The sequence below is a fragment of the Chionomys nivalis genome, chromosome 2, assembly GCF_950005125.1.
Source record: "Chionomys nivalis chromosome 2, mChiNiv1.1, whole genome shotgun sequence".
NCBI classification, from domain to species: Eukaryota; Metazoa; Chordata; class Mammalia; order Rodentia; family Cricetidae; genus Chionomys; species Chionomys nivalis.
Window position 1 is genome coordinate 22,622,512 of NC_080087.1, and position 18,530 is coordinate 22,641,041.

The window sequence follows — 18,530 nt, forward strand, 5'->3', positions numbered from 1 at the left end:
TGAGAAAAAATGCAGGGAGCATGTGTCTTCAATTGCTGATATGGTTTGACTTTCAGAGCCATACAATGAAAACAACTTCAAGGTCCTACCCCTAATTCTTCTACACCATATCTGCTCTCATATCTGGCTACAAAGGCAGGGCTACAGATCCAGAAAAATTAAAAAATGTAGCCATCAGAAAGGAACTGTAAGGGCCAAGTGCATATTGGTGGTACAGTGTTTCCTTAAGGTGTACAATACCTCGTGTTGAAGCCCTAGCAACACAACAAACAAACAGATGGTTTAGAGAGTCTAATCCTTGCTCTGTCTAGACATTCTGTCTAGACATGTAGGATAAAACAAAGGTCCCTCAAAGATGTTGCTTCCTCATCACTGAATGTGCTGAAAAATTCTTTTATCCAGTAAGAAGGGCTTTAATATAACACAATTAATCTACTCTTGAGATGGGGTGACTGTCCTGAATTATCTGGATGAGTTCCATTTTACCACATGAATTCTTAACAGTGGAAAGCCCGTAGTCAGAGAAAGATGTGGTTGAGGAAGAAACTCAGACAAACGCCCTGTTCCTCTCTTTGAATGTGAAACAGAGCCATGAGCCCAGGAAAGCAGGTGCCCTCCAGAAAAGGCACAGCACCAGATTCCCCTCTAGGTATTCCATCATTTAATGTGGGTCCCCTGGCAGTTTTCTTTCAGGTCGGTGAGATCATTCTCGGGCTTCGGACCCACAGGCATTTAATATAATAGGTCTGTACTGGTTTTGTTTTTTTGTTTTGTTTTGTTTTTTTGTTTTGTTTTTTTTTTTTGGTTTTTCGAGACAGGGTTTCTCTGTGGTTTTGGAGCCTGTCCTGGAACTAGCTCTTGTAGACCAGGCTGGTCTCAAACTCACAGAGATCTGCCTGCCTCTGCCTCCTGGTCTGTACTGTTTATATCACTGTGTTTGTACTAGATTCTTTACATTAATATTAAAAAATAATTATTCAATGTGGGTATGGAGCAGTGGTCTCAACCTTCCTGATGCCATGACCCCTTTAGTATAGTTTCTCATGTTTAGTGACTTGCAACCTATAAAATTATTTTTGTTACCCCTTCATAACCCTAATTTTCCTACTGTTATGAATTGTGTTGTAAATATCTGTGTTTCAAGATGGTAACAGGCAACCCCTGTGAAAGGTAGCTCAACCATAAATAGGAGTTGCGGCCTCTATGTTGAAGACCACTGACATAGAGAAGCAGGGTGTTCAGCTATGACTTAAAGTTGGGAATGCCTATACTTGTAAGCAGAACAGGCCTTTCAATAAATGAACTCAGTCGGCAGAAAAGGCTAGCTCAGCATTCAGAATGGTGAAGCTCTTATGAACTAACTTGGAGGCTGCATCCAGAAGCAAAACAACAAAGCATTCAACTTGGATAGTGCTAGAAGGGATTTTGAGTTATTTTAAAAGTATTAAACCGCTTTAGCAGAGATGAAACTAAAGAACTGGGATGAGGTTATGACACCTAATTTCTGCTCCCATGACTCAGTCTTCCACCCAGACTCCATCTCCAAAAGGTTCCATGGCATCCAAAATCAGACCATCTGCTGACATGTATTTCAAACTCATGAGTCTGTGGGGGACATTTCATACTCAAACGGTAGTGGACTGAGTTTGAAGACCAGTTTATGAATGTATAGAATGATGCTCTAATACTGTGATATAGAGAGATAGGCTACAACATAAGCCTTACTGGAAAGCTGATTACTCATGGTCACATCCCAATGCTCAGTGCAGAAAAATAACCTGTGGTATCAGATCTGCTTTCAAAAAGCAACTACTGGAGAATCTATTCCTATGGAACCTATTTAGGATAAATCTTGATTTCACAGTAGTCCAAAAAGTATCATGTTAAATTGCTCTCAGGATTAAAGAGTTTGCTTATAATGAGGACATGAAATAGTCCCCTTACTCTTTTTTATTTATTTATTAACGATTTCTGCCTCCTCCCCACCACCGCCTCCCATTTCCCCCCCCCTCCCCCAATCAGGTCCCCCTCCCTCATCAGCTCGATGAGCAGTCAGGGTTCCCTGACCTGTGGGAAGTCCAAGGACCACCCACCTCCTTCCAGGTCTAGTAAGGTGAGCATCCAAACTGCCTAGGCTCCCACAAAGCCAGTACGTGCAGTAGGATCAAAACCCAGTGCCATTGTTCTTGACTTCTCAGCAGTCCTCATTGTCCGCTATGTTCAGTGAGTTCGGTTTTATCCCATGCTTTTTCAGACCCAGTCCAGCTGGCCTTGGTGAGTTCCCGATAGATCATTCCCACTGTCTCAGTATGTGGGTGCACCCCTCACGGTCCTGAGTTCCTTGCTCGTGTTCTCTCAGTCCCCTCACTCTTAATGGCAAGCTCCATGTAGCAAAACTAATGGAGGAATGGTATATGCAAAGTGCAATTCAGAAGTGTCACTGGCTCTTGAGTACTTGCAGCCACCCATCATCACACTTAAAATCCTTTAAGGTTTTCTCTGCTCAATCATCTATCCCCATCATGAAGGGGAGGCCCAAGGAGAGCAAAAAGAAATAAAACACATACCCACCATTCAAACCAACCATTCCAGTTATTGTTAATATTTTAAATCCTTTTTACCTGTTATTATTCTGTCTATGTACATATGCAAGCATGCCATAGTGCATATGTGGAGAGCCTGAGCTGATGGGTCATGTTAGTAAGGTTTTTTAGATATATAGATAGATACTCTTCAACACTTCTAAGACCTATAGAATATGGCATTTAAAGTGTTTTAAGAACTTATACTTTTCTCAACAGTCTACTTCTGAGATCACCAGTCTACTTCAAGAGGATGATGGACATTGAAGAGACTCCTTATAGAGTTTGCTAGCCATTTGGGCACGAAACTGCTCTTGCCTGGACTACTTGATGATATGCTGTATGAACTGAACATGCAGGACCCACGGAAAAGTGACTACTAAACTTCACAAAAGATGAAATGGTCCTTCAGGGTTCTTGCTTCACAAAACAAACAAACAAACAAAAAAAACTGCAAGACATTCTGCAGGACACAGAAGAAAGCAACTGATAAACTTTGCTAGTACAAAACAGAGCAGATTTTCAGATTTCTTGATTCACTGAAAAGTTTGCTGGATACTTTGGTCCTGTAGGCAGAAGACGGATGCCCCAACATTACAGAAGAACTTTAGGTAACTGTCCACACAGCAAGATGTCTTTGTCAATTCTAGAGTTTTGGAAGTTGCTTACAACGCACTGTTAACTTAGGTAATAATATATCCTTCTGGGTTTTTTGCTGGAGTTAAAGACAGATAGCATTAGTTAATGATTTTTTTAGTTATGATAAAAGATAAATTAGATATAAAACTTTAGACTCATAAAGAAATATTGTAACTGTAATTTTTACTTGATGCCTGTGTTGTTATATGTAATTTTACTATGTTAAACTAAAAACCTTCCTTTTTATTTAGACAGAAAAGGGAAGATAATGTGGGATGTTCTTTTTTATATGTGTCGCTTCTATTGGTTAATGAATGAATCTGTTTTGACCAATGGCTTACCAAAATAAAGTCAGACGGGAAATCCAAACAGAGATACATAGTAGTCGGAGTCAAGGAGAGGTCATGTAGCTGTCAAAGGAGACAGCCTCGTAGTGATACATAGATGAATAAAAATGGGTTAAATCAAGATATAAAAGTTAGTTATCAAGAAGTCTGAGCTAATAGGTCAAACAGTGTTGTAATTAATGTAGTTTCTGTGTGATTATTTGGGTCAGGGCAGCCAGGAAACTAAAGAGTAGTTGCCAACTACACACTTCATTCTGAGTAAAATTCAGAAAATATTTCCCTATGCACTGAGTTCAAAGGATGGCAAAAGGCTCTAACTTTTCATTTGGAATGAACTCACAAAATGTATTGATCTTTTCTGCTCCAAAAACCCTAGAAATTTACCATTGGCAGTTCTGTATGTAGTATCTCCACGACTCTTTCATGTAAATTTAAATTACATTTCAGATTTAATCTCCATGTGTCTATAAAATAATATTATTAACAAACCATATAAACTTTCACTTTCTATATTGTTCTTATGCATTTTGAAAGTCATGCATACCAAATGAGCTCCATAGTCCTGTGATAAAGATGCAGGCATACTTATGAAAATTATCATTAGCATGAAGAAGAGAAATTAACCTATTAACCTTTCCATATTGTTGATAGCTACATTTCTGTCATTCATTTTATACTTCTGGATTTTATTTTTGTGTGTGATATTGCTGTTAGTTTCCATAGAAACATTTATTAAGCTTTATTTCAGATTTTGCTATGTAAATAGAGTTTACATGCATTAGATTGCTGATTTGAAGACTGAGGGTACTGAGCCAAGGCTGAGTGATTTGGAAATCACTGAGACTAATTAAAAAGTGCTTTATGCAAAGTCCACATCGCTGTTTAATTAGCTGACTACATCAAGGGATTTGGAGATGTGTTGGAAAAGCACAAACTGACATAGCCTAACTCCTAAAATTTTAATCATTGGGAGGACAGTGGAAAGAGTGGCATTATACAAATCAATCTTTCTCTTGTAGCAAGCGACTTAACTACTGAAGGGATTTGTATCATGTTTGCATTGGAATAGCACTTTATCTTTCCTAACAAGAATCACTGGACAGGTCCCTGGGATGCCTGCTCATGGGGATCTGGGTTAGAAAGTACCTGTAGATACCTCACTAACTCATTTGCATTTCTGTTAGCTGATGGATGCCCTACCTTAACCTCTGAGCTCTGAGTCTCGGGTTCAACAACTGCAACATGATAATAGTACCTACCTCACACAGATGCTTAGCAAGTTTAATGAAATAATTTGAGGGTTTTTTTTTTTTTTGCAAGGAAATAATATAACTTGAAATTACTGTTGTCTCTTGCTCATCACAAGGGATTGGTTTTAGGAAAATCCTCTTTTACAGACACCAAAACCTAAAGAATAATCAGGTCTTTTGCAGAAGCTGGAGTAAAGCTGGAATAGAAAATCAGCCTATCCTCTTGCATATTAATGTCAAATCTCCAGACTAGTTCTAACGTTGCAGACAGTGTACATTCCATGACAGAGTTGCAAGGTTAAGATTATGGCAAGAAGGAAGCCTGTTCATAGTATTGATGCAACATTCCTCAAGTAGTTTCTCTCCACATTTGATTGAGTGTGCAAGTGTGGAAGCCACGGGTATGAGGAGTTGACTGTACTTACTTCTAGTACCGGTGTCATGTCTGAGCAGAGAAAGAGTGATTTTGGTCATCTCACAAAAATACAGTTCTTGAAGTTGTAAGTTTAACATTACTACATCCAAAAATGTGAAATTAGAGGAAACATATTATCAGTCCTTAATCACCTGTTGAAAGACATTTACTTTTCATTACTCTAGATGCTCTTGTAGCACAAATAATAAAAACCTAGAGACAGAAATTGGGGTTCAACTCGAAAACAAGAAAGCAAAGCTGCCAAGTCACTATAGAAGTCTTACTTCTAACAGGGCTGGTGACCTACCACAAACTAAGCTGACTAAACCTCTCTCTCCTCCTATTTTATATTCCCTCTAGTGCTGGGATTAAAGGCCTATGACTCCTTAGGACTGGGATTAAAGGTGTGAGCCACCACCACTTGGATTTGTTTCTACATTGATCTTGTGTAGCCCAGGGTGTCCTTGAACTCACAGAGATCCATCTGACTCTGTCTCCCAAATCCTGGGATTGAGGTGTGTGTCACCATTGCCTGACCTCTAGTGGCTTTAGCTTTACCTCTGGTTCAGGCAAGATTTATTTATCAAAATACAAATAATATACTACTACAAGCTCTCATATTTTTTATGATTTTAAAAACAATGCAATGACAGGTGTGGAAGCACATACCATTAATCTCCTCATTCAGAAAGTAGAGGCAGGTGGATCTCTGTGAGTTTGAGGCCAATCTGTTCTACATAACTACATAGTGAATCTCAGGGCAGTAGGAACTATACAGTAAGGCTATGGAATATTTTTATTTTTCATAGAAGTTTAAGTCATACTTGATATATTACATATGGCCTTTAAAACATGAATATTGCTTTTTATCTTTAATTTATGGATTTCTTTTTGCCATTGAAATTTCAATGGCTATGTAACATTTGTATATAGATAATATAGTTTAGCCATTCCACATCCTTCCTATACATTGAGGTTCTAGACCATCAACATATTAACCAAAGTGCTTTAGTGAAGTAACAATAAAATCTTTCTAACTCACTCTTTTCCATTTTCAAAAATTTTCTTGAGTTTTGTTTCCAGAAGTGGAATTAATTTTTCCAGAAGTTCACTCTGAAGATATGAGTAGTTCACAGGCGTTTTGAAAATAAAATGTTCCAAAAGTCAACTCCTACCAGCCCTGCATGAGACCCTCAGTGTTTTCCATTTTTATTGCCTTGTGATAATCACAGCATGTATGAGATGCAGTATCTCACATTCAGGAGGATTACACCTCCTATGCTTTTGATATTGCAGCTTGTCTTTACAGTCCCCATTTAATAGCTCTGCAATATTCTTTCCATAAAAGCACCATAATTACTTAGCCATTCTTATCTTATTGTTGGACATTTAGGATGCTTCCAATTTTCCTTATTAAAAAACAATGAATATGAGGCAGAGGGTTTTTCTTGGCTGTTGCAGTTACTATTTTTAGATTGTTCCCTTATAAAAGATCCCTAAACATGTAATTACTAGCTTAAAAGCATGGTAGCTTGGGCTCTCCTAGAAACACGTATATATTTTTGTGGCAAAGCAGTGCATTAATTAAATGCATAAGTTTACTGAGCTCACTATGTCCTCAGCCTCTTTTCAAATCTACTCCATTTATAGTCACAACTTTGGTTTTAATGCCTTATAATTTACTGTACTGTATTGTCTGTTGTCCACGGTATAATAAAACTATCTGGTGGTAATACTCATTGGTTCATGACTTGTAGGGTATTGATGACTAGTCCTATGCTCCAGTGTAGATGTGTCCTCAAAATACACATTGGTATTTAGTTGGAACTGAACCTTTAGAAACTGGATCTTGGAGAGACAACATGAAGGGAGTTAATGGCTATATTTCAAATGGGGGTTAATAAAAGGCTATAAACTTGTCCCCATTCTCTGTAGGGCATCTAGTAAGATAGAATTCCAAGACTTCTGGCAAACAGAGTTGTACCACAATACCTTGGAGACTGCCATTAGAGTTTAGACTGTACTTTTTATGGTAAGTTTGCTTTATCATTATTTTTCCAGTTATGGAGACTTTGTCCTTGAATTTACTTATCATGCAAGTGAGATCAGAGAAGACTAGCCCAATTCAGTTCCTACCACATATAAGCTGAGATAGGTCCTAATTTGTTTTCCTTCATTGTATTCTAGGGTGTAACTTCTCTTTTTCCCTTTGGAAGTTTGGTCCCAGTGGAAATTCTCCATCCTGAAAATCAACCAAGAAACTGACTGTCAATCAGAGTTGAGGAAAATGTTATATCTTTGCACCCTCCTCTGCATCTGTTCTTTGAAACAGTCTGGCTTAGAACTCAGATAAGAATTTTAGGAGGGGCCCACCATGCGCAATTTTTCTATACTACTTGAACCTCAGTTAACCTTCAATTTATTAGTCTTAAGTCCAAGCCTTCAGAGCCTTAACCTACCCCCATTCTGTTTCTTAGAATCCAGTTTCTGTGATTTGAAACCATCTGAGCTCACTTCCAGAAAAGACATAGTATAAATCATAAGGAGGCAAGTCCTCAGTGGAAGATCTCTGAGATTAGCCAGTCTCCAGCCTTGGGAGATGAGCTATGAGCAGCCAAGAGCAGCAAAATCTCCCAGCTGACCTAAATTTACGAACTGAACAAATCATTGTTATTTAAGCCACCAACCCTTAATGGTGGCTTGTTTTGAAGGTGTATTGTAACAGTAGATAACTGATGAATATTCTCTATAATCTTGAAGTCTACAGCCCTGACAGAGCAATAGTTTAATTCAATTATGGAACAGAGCTCCCAGCCTAGGGAAAGTTCAGTGTATTTCTTTTCTCTTCAGAGGAATGATACAGCATTACATCCGGGTCTCACAGAACAAAAGCAAATATTTGTGTAGTTCCTGAGATAAAGAGGATTTTACCTAAAGCAGTGAAGCTACACAACTTAGGAATTCCAGTGTGCACAGAGGTGATGCTGAAGATGGGACCCATTGACAGTCAAGTGTTAACTGTGCAGTGCTGCGTGCGACCTGTGGGATCTGCTGCTTTGCGGAAATATGTATCAAAGCTTAGCTGGGATCATAAAATTCTCCAACCTTGTGTTGTGTCTAGACACTGTAATTTTTCATGTTATTTTCACATAGAGATCAAGCGCTGACAATAGTTTCATGCAATTTGAACAATATTCACCAGCTGCCTATTTCCTATTAATATTTTTGTTATTATTGATAATTTGTCCTGTTGCAAAAATTAATTTATTTAAGATTCAATTATGTTGTTTTAAAATTGTGTGTGTGTGTCTGTGCGTATGTGTGTGCATATACATGCTCATGCATGAGCTGCAGATACAAGTGGGCCCTTTACAAGAGCAATATGCCCTCTTAATTACTGACCAAGCACCATAACACTTAGTTTTATATTTATTTGTGTGTGTGTGTGTGTGTGCACATGCATGTGCTGGTGTCCTCACCTGCTCTTTTTGTTCATTTGTGTGGAGGCTAAAAGAGTTTTGCCAGTTGTCATCTTCCATAATTTTCTACCTATTTCTACCCAGGCAGGGTCTTGAACCCGGGGCTTGCTTTTAGTTAAGCTGGAAGCTAGAAAACTTCAATGATCTCACCTCCAACACTCAGAGTTGAGATTATGAATATTTTGTCTCTTGGGTGCTAGGATCTGAACTCTGGTTTTCATGACTGCAGAGGAAATGTCTTAGCTACTGAGTGAACTGTCTAACCTCTATTTGTTGGGTTTTATTTTGTTGTTGTTGTTTGTTTGTTTTTCTAGACAGAGTTTTTCTGGCTATCCTGGAATTCACTTTGTAGACCAGGTTGGCTTTGATCTCACAGAGATTCACCTGCCTATGCCTCCCAAGGGCTTGAATTAAAAGTGTGCTCCAACCCGCGTGGTGATCTGTCATATTTTTAGAACAAGGTCTCACCTAGGATGCCCTCAACTCTCAATCCTCCTGCCTCAACTATTTGAATGTTGGAACTAGAGGCCTGGGTCATCATGATAGGTTCCACATTGACACTGTTAATCAGCACTGTCAAATGTAGCTGTTACATGTGTCTTAACTGTGTTTCAACTTAAATTAGCTAAAGACAAAACACATTTTTGGCTTCTCAATCTAACAAGCCACAGTTATGTGTCGGTAGCCATGTGTAACTAGTGGACAGCAGAAAGTCAGATTTCTATTACTGCAGAAAGCTCTATTGACCAGCCCTTTTCTACAGTGTGTTCTAGTTTACAGACTCCATAAATGCAAATCTGATTATCTTCCTGGTTATTTTAAAGTATTCACAAGTTAGTGTTTTGGGTGACTGTTGAATTAATTTCCTGATTGAAGAGGCCAGCTACAAATCAATTTATTTTTATTGTATGATCCCAAGCTGCCGGCTTTCGGTCAGCTTTGCAGGTCTTGGTCAGTGACTTCTACCTCCTCAAAGCAGAGTCATGCTTGACAATCTGTGAGCCAGTCCCTTTAGCCCATTCAGGATCTCACTCAGGATCAACTCAGAAGTGAATTTCACTCTCCATGTTTCCACAGTTGTCATAGCCCAGTGCCCCTACCCTCAGCTGCACTCTCGGGGGCCTTCATTAGGCATGTCCGTCCACCTTTCCTCCCTGCTTGTCCACTCACTGACTCCAGCAGCACTGACCTCATTGTCCTTCTACCAGGCCAGCGTTTGTGTGTTCTCCCCTCTTCCAGGGAAGTTCCTGCTAAGGTTAGGATGCTGGCACTCAACGCCTTATGTCTGTAGTTACCTTCCCAGCAAGGTTTTCTCCACTCATTCTTTTTAAATTGCAATCCTTCAATTCCATTGGTTCTTATCCTCTCCATGGCTCTTACGACCAGGTAGCAATGAGCATGCCCCAACCCCTGTTGCTGCTGCTTTTCTCCTCTTCCTTCTATACTTTTGTTCCTCTTCCTTCTCTTCTTTTCAGCTTATTTTCTTAAATTGAGTTATAGCCCTTTGAAATAGTAGTAGGTGCTTATTAAATATTCATTGCATGAAAGAAATGTATTTCATATAAAAATAATAGTTCTCAAGAAAAACATTTCTGTACTATAAGAAAATGCAAGTCAAATGATTATTTATTTAAGAAGAATTATCTAAGCATTCAGAGATGCAAGACCTGTCTTTGTGGATATTACAGTTTAAGTAAGAAAGTGTTTTATAGAAAACAGAACAATGAAAAGTAACATTGCATTAAAAGCCAAGGAAAACGGTCAAGGCATTGTGCTAGGTGATGAAGAGGCACAACTCCAATTTCATTGTTTCTGGTTATTACAGAAAAATAAAGAAATCCTGCCACTGCTCATTCTAAACATCTTGGTTTTGTAAATAAGGAGAGGGATTGAGAAGACTGATTGGACTTTTGGAATTCTTACCCTCTATGAGTCTATTTCAGAGAGAGGAAAAGTCAAAATGTGTACATGACAAAAAGGTTTGCTGTGTAATACCTACCCACCCCTTCCTCCTGCCTTGCAGACAATCTGTATTTCTTTTTTTTTTTTCTTTTAAACACTGCTTGGCCCATTAACTCTAGCCTCTTATTGGCTAGCTCTTACATTTTGATCTAACCCATTTCTAATATTCTGTGTAGCACCACGAGCTGGCTTACCAGGAAAGATCTTAACCTGCGTCTGTCTGGAATGGGAGAATCATGGCGACTGACTGACTCGGCTTCTTTCTCCCAGCATTCTGTCTGTCTACTCCACCTACCTAATTTTCTGTCCTATAAGGGCCAAGACAGTCTCTTTATTTAACCAATGAAATTAACACAAAACAGATAGTTTTCCTTAGTTATGATAAAAGATAAATAGATATAAATATTGTAACTGTAATTCTTGCATGATAACTTCTTTATATGTAATCTTACTATGTTGAAGTGAAAGCCTTTCTTTTTTGTTTAAATAGACAATCTTTATTTCTTAATCTCCCTGTTAGCCATATTGCAGATGTCCAAAAAACCTAGATGTGAAACAGATCTATACCATGCAATTCTCCCACAGAACTCTGTTAAATAACACCAAGCTCGACATATCATACTCTATTTACATGTATTGACATGATAAGCTTTTCTTACAGAAAATCTAAGTATTATTGAAAATAGAATATTCTATACAACAAACATTGTTCTTACCCTATCTTGCAAAAATTCATTGTCTTGGTTTATTTATCTGTTTCACTTTGATATGTCCTAAGAGAATACATGTTTAAAGGTCAGGAGTTATAGATTATACTCTTTTCTTTCCAATTGCTTCTATACACAGGGTCTATACACGCAAATGAAATGAATAATAAATTTCTAGGATGATCTAAGTATCTGTTAACCTAAATCCAGGAAACCCACATCTTTGTCATGCAATAAAAAATGGGACTTTTAATAGAAACAAATCCATCACTGTGGGCAAATCTTCATGCTATACTATCTTAGTGTGATCAAATGGCTTGGAATGGCATTATGATAGACCAAAGACAATTTATTTACGTTTGCATCATGGATCTTACTGGAAAATGACAAGAGGTATCCATGTCCCCACTAAATAACGATAATTAAAATAATAGTTCCAGTGTTATAAGTGTAAGTTAAGTCCACCAGGCTCCTAAACACCTTGGAAAGGCGTGCTACCCTTCCTACTGTTTTGAGCGAGCCATGTACCAGCAACCATTGTCCAGCTGGAAATCATCCTCTGGCAGACAGGTGAGATTGCACTTCCTTGGCACCTGTATTCACAAATATCATGTTGATTGTATGGCCTAAGATGATTTAACCCTCTCCTCCCCTGACCTGTGTATTAAAGCAGTCACAGAGAAAAGAGCTAAACCAATAATGCTTATGTGTGTCTGTGGCAACCATCACCTGTACAAAACACCTATCCCTCTAGTTCAAGTACTAGATGTCTGACTGCTCTGTTTGCTGGTCATCTATTTGTATTTTCTCTTTTTGTCATAGCTGCACCAGAGACTAGTCTTCCTAACATACAAGAACATAAATCCATGGTGGGAGGGGGACTACATATGTCTACTTTATTTAAGCTATTTTATGAGCTAACTCATTCCCCACTCCTGTTGGAACTCCAGCCCTGATACAGTTTATTCACATTTGGAACCTGTAATAGAAGTAGAGAAGATGACCCACACTGAGCTGTTACTTTGCCAACAGTTACCTGTGCAGATTTTTTTAAAGTTGGGGTTTTCCAGGAGGTGTCCAGGTAGACGACACTGGAAGCGGTGTTGCCAGAACTCAGGAAACCAAGGATTCCTTGTGTTGGTATCTAGCCTCAGCTTCAGGAAGTAGTCATCAAATGACCTGACCTCTGGAGACTGCAGCTTTATCGTGATTCCTCCGTTGGCTTCCACCTCATAGCCTTCAATGACTTCATCTCTGTCTGCCCATCCATCACTGAAACAATTCAGGGATTAGGGTAAGGAGAGAAGAAGACAATGTCTCACAAATGAATTCAGAAGTATCTACAAGCAAAGTAAGTCATACATGTTAAAGTCTACATTTTTTTTCTTTTTCTTTCTTTTTTTCCGAAACAGGGTTTCTCTGTAGCTTTGAAGCCTGTCCTGGAACTAGTTCTTGTAGGCCAGGCTGACTTCGAACTCAGAGATCCACCTGCGTCTGCCTCCTGAGTGCTGAGATTAAAAGTGTGTGCCACCACTGCCCAGCGAAGTTAAAGTCTATTTTAAACCACTGTCACTACCCCTTAGGAGTTCCCGTTTGCTAGACAGGAAAAAGTTGTGAACATGAAAGCTCCTGCTTGTGTCTTCACACACAGAAAATGATGTCAACAGTGATGATAGTGTCGATGACCACAGCCAAAGTTCACCTAGCCTTTCCTAGTCAGACTGTTTGGTTAATCACTCTCATGGAACAGATATAAAACATTTTCAGAAATTACCCTGAGTTTTACTGAGTCCATGCAATCAGGTTCCCGTGTCTAGTTCTCATAATGCTAAATAATACAATAACCTTGTAATGATTGCCCACACCAGAGACAATAAAGCCCAAGTGTTCAGATTCTTCATACTAAACACTCAACGTGTGGGGATCCTGCAGGTGGTCATGGCAGTGAAATAAACCGTGAAGGGGAGAGAATGAAAACTCGGTTCATGTAGCCTTCGTCAACTGGGACCAAGACACTGGAGATCCTGGTGCCAGGTGGTTTATTACCAACAAATTTAAACATAGTACAACTTGGAAAACAGAGTCCTAGTTGTAGTACAATCCCTGGTGTACAAGGAAGTGTACTTAACATCGAAACTTGACTCAGGGAATATGTCATCTCTTCTAACAAGATGGGTCTAGAGAAAGGCTACCTGTATTAGCTTAAGGACCTAAAGAAGAGTCTGGCCTCATCTTGGCCATACAGATAGCATAGATGTCATTTGGGCTATAAGCCACCTCAGGTCAGAATTGTGGGTGCTTGGGGTAGAACCTCTGGCTCTACAGATAATGTAAGGGTCATTTAGACTACTAAGTATCTCTGGTTCTGGTTGTGGAAGCTTGCAGGACCCCCTGTCTGTAAGGATCATTTAGATTACTAGGTTCTTCCAGCCGTGGTTATATGAGCTCAATACAGCTTGGCCTAACAGAAAAACAGATAATGGGGTTATTAATCACCTCCAGTTCCCAGCTTTCTAGATGGAAGAACAGGTACATCTTTCCCATCAAAAAGACAATTCTGTGTTCATAGCATTCCCAGTCTCCCTGGAGATCTATGAGTACAAAGACTTTCTTGCTGTCCTCCCAACAAATATGGTTTCAACACTATACTCAAACCATTATAAGAGTTGTATGTTATGAAATAACAGATGAATTTATCAGTGTTTGCTCCTGGAATATTTTTCCCATTTCTCTCCCATAAAAGTGGCCAGAGTACTTACTCAGTGCTATTCCACAATAACGGCATTTATGGAAAACCATCTCACTCCCAAATATAAAAGAATCCTCCTACTTATTAAATGGATGCCACTGGCATTTTATCTAGAGGGTTGGGTTTTAAAATGTGCTTGCCTTCTGGAGCACTCCCATCTCCCATGAGTGATGTAGGATCAATTAAATTGAAGTGTGCATGTGACCTGAAAGGTAGCCAGAACTGAACACAACAAAAGGCTTGCTTTAGTCAGTGTTACTATGGTATGTGGAAAACATTGAACTCAGCGGTACTGAACTGAAAGAAAGTGGGTTTTTAACTGCCAGGAGAAACATTGGAAAAATACTACAGGACATCGTGGAGAGGTTGGTCTGGGTGACTAGGACATCTGGGCTTGTTTATTGTCACTTATATAAATTGGCCTCATAACTTCTCACAGACACTAGGAAGCAAAATTCAGCATACACTTCAAAGGGATGGCTACCAGACCTAAGAAGAAAGATATCCTAAGGTTATAAAAACTGGCAAGAAGTTGAGAGGCTTCCATCCCAAGGGAGTGACAAAATAATTTACAATTATAGGTTTGCCAAAGTAAATGTGTGAAGTAAAGAGAAGTTGGGACCTGCCCCCAGGAAGCTTAGTGGAGCTAAAAAACATCTTAAGACCACGTTGGCCAGAGAAAGATTTATCTCTAGACCCATAGATATAGCATAGCCTCCTGAAACTAGTGGAACATAATGCTGTAGGCTATGCTACAGGAAGTATCTTGTTTGCTTTCCACAGAGCAGGGAGCTAGGCTGTGTACAAGTGATGTGAGTGAACTGTCTCAGTTCCTCTCTAGTGTCGTCCCCCTCCCCCCGCGCAGCGAATCACCGTGAGTTAAAGTGTCAACAGGCCCAGAGGAATAGAGAGTAGTGCAGAAAAATGTGTGCCTGAATTTAAGAGAATTTGAGACACAGCATAGATGAACCAGACCAGAGTTATGTGGACATGGCTCCAACCCGGCTAAGAGGGCTACTTCACAGTCCGTTCACATCCCACTCACCATGATGCTTAGCTACAACTTCAACTGAGAATAAGATACATTATTTCCTGCCTGCCTTAGCAGCAACAATTCTGTTACAGACTTAAAGGTAGTTTAAACACAAAACCTATTTAAATACAAGAACAGATAGCTAACAAGACGTAGAAATCCTACGAGGTTAAAGAGGTGGTCAATATCATTATGAGGGAGAGCTTGGAAGTTAAACACAGTAGTGTGTTCTCTGTGTGTGTGTGTGTGTGTGTGTGTGTGTGTGTGTGTGTGTGTGTGTGTGTGTGTGTGTGTGTGTGTGATGAGAGTCAGCATTAGTCATGTTAATAGTGGGGAGAGGTTTTAGAGGTCTCAAGTAGAGAGAGTCATCAGTACAACTGAAAGTAAGAGAAGAGTGGCCTAAGCTGGAATGGGCATAAAAGTTCCAGGCTGAGGACCAGGAGATAGGCTCAAAATACTATTGGCCTGTTACTCATATAGTCCCTCTTCCTTCTTCCAGCAGGTTAAGTGGCCAGAGTACAGGACCCAGGATGGATTGCTCTGCTCACCATAACTGGATATGAGAGGTAGTCAAATAGGTTGAAGAAACTGACTTAATCACCTTTCTTTTTGATCAATCTACTAAGAAAGGCTATGCCTTTCAATACATATTTAATTAATTGTCTGCTGGAAAGAAGTGCAAATCATGATGAAAGGCAGTGGGAATACTTTTAAATTCACACATTCAAACATATTCTGTAACATCTTAACCACATCTACAACAGCTGGATATTTGAACTATACTTCATGTCATGTTCAAAAGCAGAACAAACCCAAACCAGCTAGACTCTCAAGGACCTCTGCCTAGAGTTAATATTTGAAATCAAAGAGAATTGCAGTGTAAAGAAAAGAATGGCTTTTTTTACATAGACGTTAGTCTGGACATGTTACTTTCCGAGATTTAATATTGTGAGAGCTTTATTTAGCTGACCATCTATTGAAGAAATGTATGTTATAATTTTAAGTAGCATATGAATGAAAATTTATATCTTTGCTTTCTTCCCGCATCATCATCCTTTCCCTTTTCTGCATCTTCCCCCTTCTTTCAATCCCTCATTTTTTCTTGCTTTATGCTCCATTTTTGTAAAAATAAAATATGACATGTTAATCCAAAAAGCAGAAAAAGTCTGACGCCCATACCTTAGGTACAAAGCATTCTCTGTAAACATGGACCAGTATGGAGTTTAGAAAGTTGGAGTCCTGTATCCTCTGATCACAAGTTGAATGATTTAACCCCCACTAAAGGTGGCACCCATTCCAAAAGTTACAGCTGGTGTTAAATTTAAGAGTTCATAAAATAAAGGCAAAACAGGAATGTGGCAGCTAAACCATTTAGGCAGGATTACTTGGTGAATTTTTACTCAAGTAGTGTGTGATCAGAATAGTATATGAGAGCCTAAATCTGTCTCCAGTAATGTGAAGGAGCTTTTATTGTCGTTGAATTTTTTTAAGGCAGGGTATCATTAAACAGCTTTGGCTGACCTGGAACTGAAAATATAAACTATGTTGGCCTTGAACTCATAAAGATCCACATGCCTCATCTGTGATTAAAGGTGTGTGCCACAATTCCCAGAAGATATAAAGAATTTAAATAAAATAATCTACTTAGAAACTTTGGTAAGGTAACTCTTCATTTTTATGCTTTAATTGACTTATCTGTATATTCCTTGCCAAACACACTTACAGAGAACGTTCAAAGTTATTTTCCTGTTTAGTTGTGTTAGGAATTTGGGTGACAACATTTTAGGGAATGGTTTCTGTGAAGTATGTTTTCAAAGGGAGCCAGCAGCATGCCTCCTGGTGTACTCTGTACTTGACCTGAGGTGACTTCTCTCACCTGGTCACCACTCATGGGTTGGGAGTGCATCCAGCCTGCTGGGAGGTGATTCCACCTCCGACATTGTTGGATTCGGAGAGGCACATTTCCAGCCTCTGGCAGTTCATGCTGTATCATCTGCTTCCCAGTTATGAGGTCCTTTCTCTGCCTGGAACCAGGAAACAAAACTGCACATTGGGGAGGAAGAGGGCTATTGTCTAACAGAAAACTCAGTGCCTTAAGAATTTCTCAAAAAGTCCAAGAACCCCCAGTTCTTATTCCTCTTTAGTTATTTTACGTGTATCTATGTTCGTATGTGTACGTGTGTGTTTGTATGTGAGGGCTAGAGGTTGACATTAAGAGTCTACCCCAATTGTTTCCTAACTTATCTTTGAAGTGTGGTCTCTCACTGAAGCTGGGACTTTGGTTTGGTAGGCTGGCTGGCCAGTGAGTTCCAGGGAGCTTGCAGTCTCTGCTTCCTTGGTGCTGGGCATACAGGCTCCTGCTGTTGAACCTGGTTTCTTTTACATTTGTGCTAAGGATCAAACTCAGGTCACCATGCCAAGTTGGCAAGCACTTGGCTGAGCCTTCTCCCCAGGCCCTTGTACTCAATATCTTTATTCAGCAATTCTTCAAAAGGCTATCCTTTCCTCCCCAAACCATTTTCCTCTTCTTTATAAAACTTCATGTTTGAAGCTTGAATAATTGTGAGATTCCTTTACCGAACAAATTCTGACACTAATCACAGGAAAATATTGTTTCTTCAAACTCCATTAGTGACTTCACTAAGGTTCATAGATATTACTTTTTCAAGAAATGGATAGCAAATGGTAGAAATTATAAAGTATATTAATGTTCCTTAAATACACAATTATTTTTAGGAAATGTATTTATGTTTTATTAATTTCAATTTTATAGTAAACCATATCCCTGGGAGGCCTGTTATTTTCTAAAGGCAAAGAGAAAAGAAGTGAAGCTGGGGGAGTGGGGAGACTAAGAGGGGTGGAACGAGGGGAAACTGTGGTCAGGATGTATCATATGAGAGAATAGAGGGGGTTGGATATTGTAGAGAGATGGAGATCTCCATATATATATATATATATACATTTTATATATCTATTCTTCATATATATAAATTCTTCACAAGAAGAAGAAGAAGAGGAGGAGGAGGAGGAGGAGGAGGAGGAGGAGGAGGAGGAGGAGGAAAGATTAAGAATTATTAACATCAAACACAACTGGCATATATCAAGCACAACCAACATTAAAGTTAACCTGTAATTAACTCAAAAGGTCACTAGAAACAATAGATAAATAAATGACATTAGAGTCATAGAAGTGAATACTATAAATAAATGAGAAAAACTATACTACTTAAAGTAACAAAGATGAATCTCATACACATAAGACTGATTAGAAATTGATGCTAAGTATAAAGAACCAAAACTATATTGTATACACCTAAGAAACTATTTCAGAAAGTGTGAAAATAAAAAATATATAAGTATACCTGAG

At 39.0% G+C, this 18,530-nt stretch overlaps 1 protein-coding gene across 3 annotated transcripts in view; it reads right to left on the bottom strand.

The window, feature by feature from the left end:
• Nucleotides 1–18,530, bottom strand: part of Grm1 (glutamate metabotropic receptor 1) — a 389,047-nt gene that overhangs the window by 89,707 nt on the left and 280,810 nt on the right. For all 3 annotated transcript variants that reach the window (XM_057762221.1, XM_057762223.1, XM_057762224.1), the window contains one exon: nt 12,418–12,653. In XM_057762221.1, the coding sequence (XP_057618204.1) occupies nt 12,418–12,653 (236 nt within the window). The remainder of the gene's footprint in view (nt 1–12,417; nt 12,654–18,530) is intronic.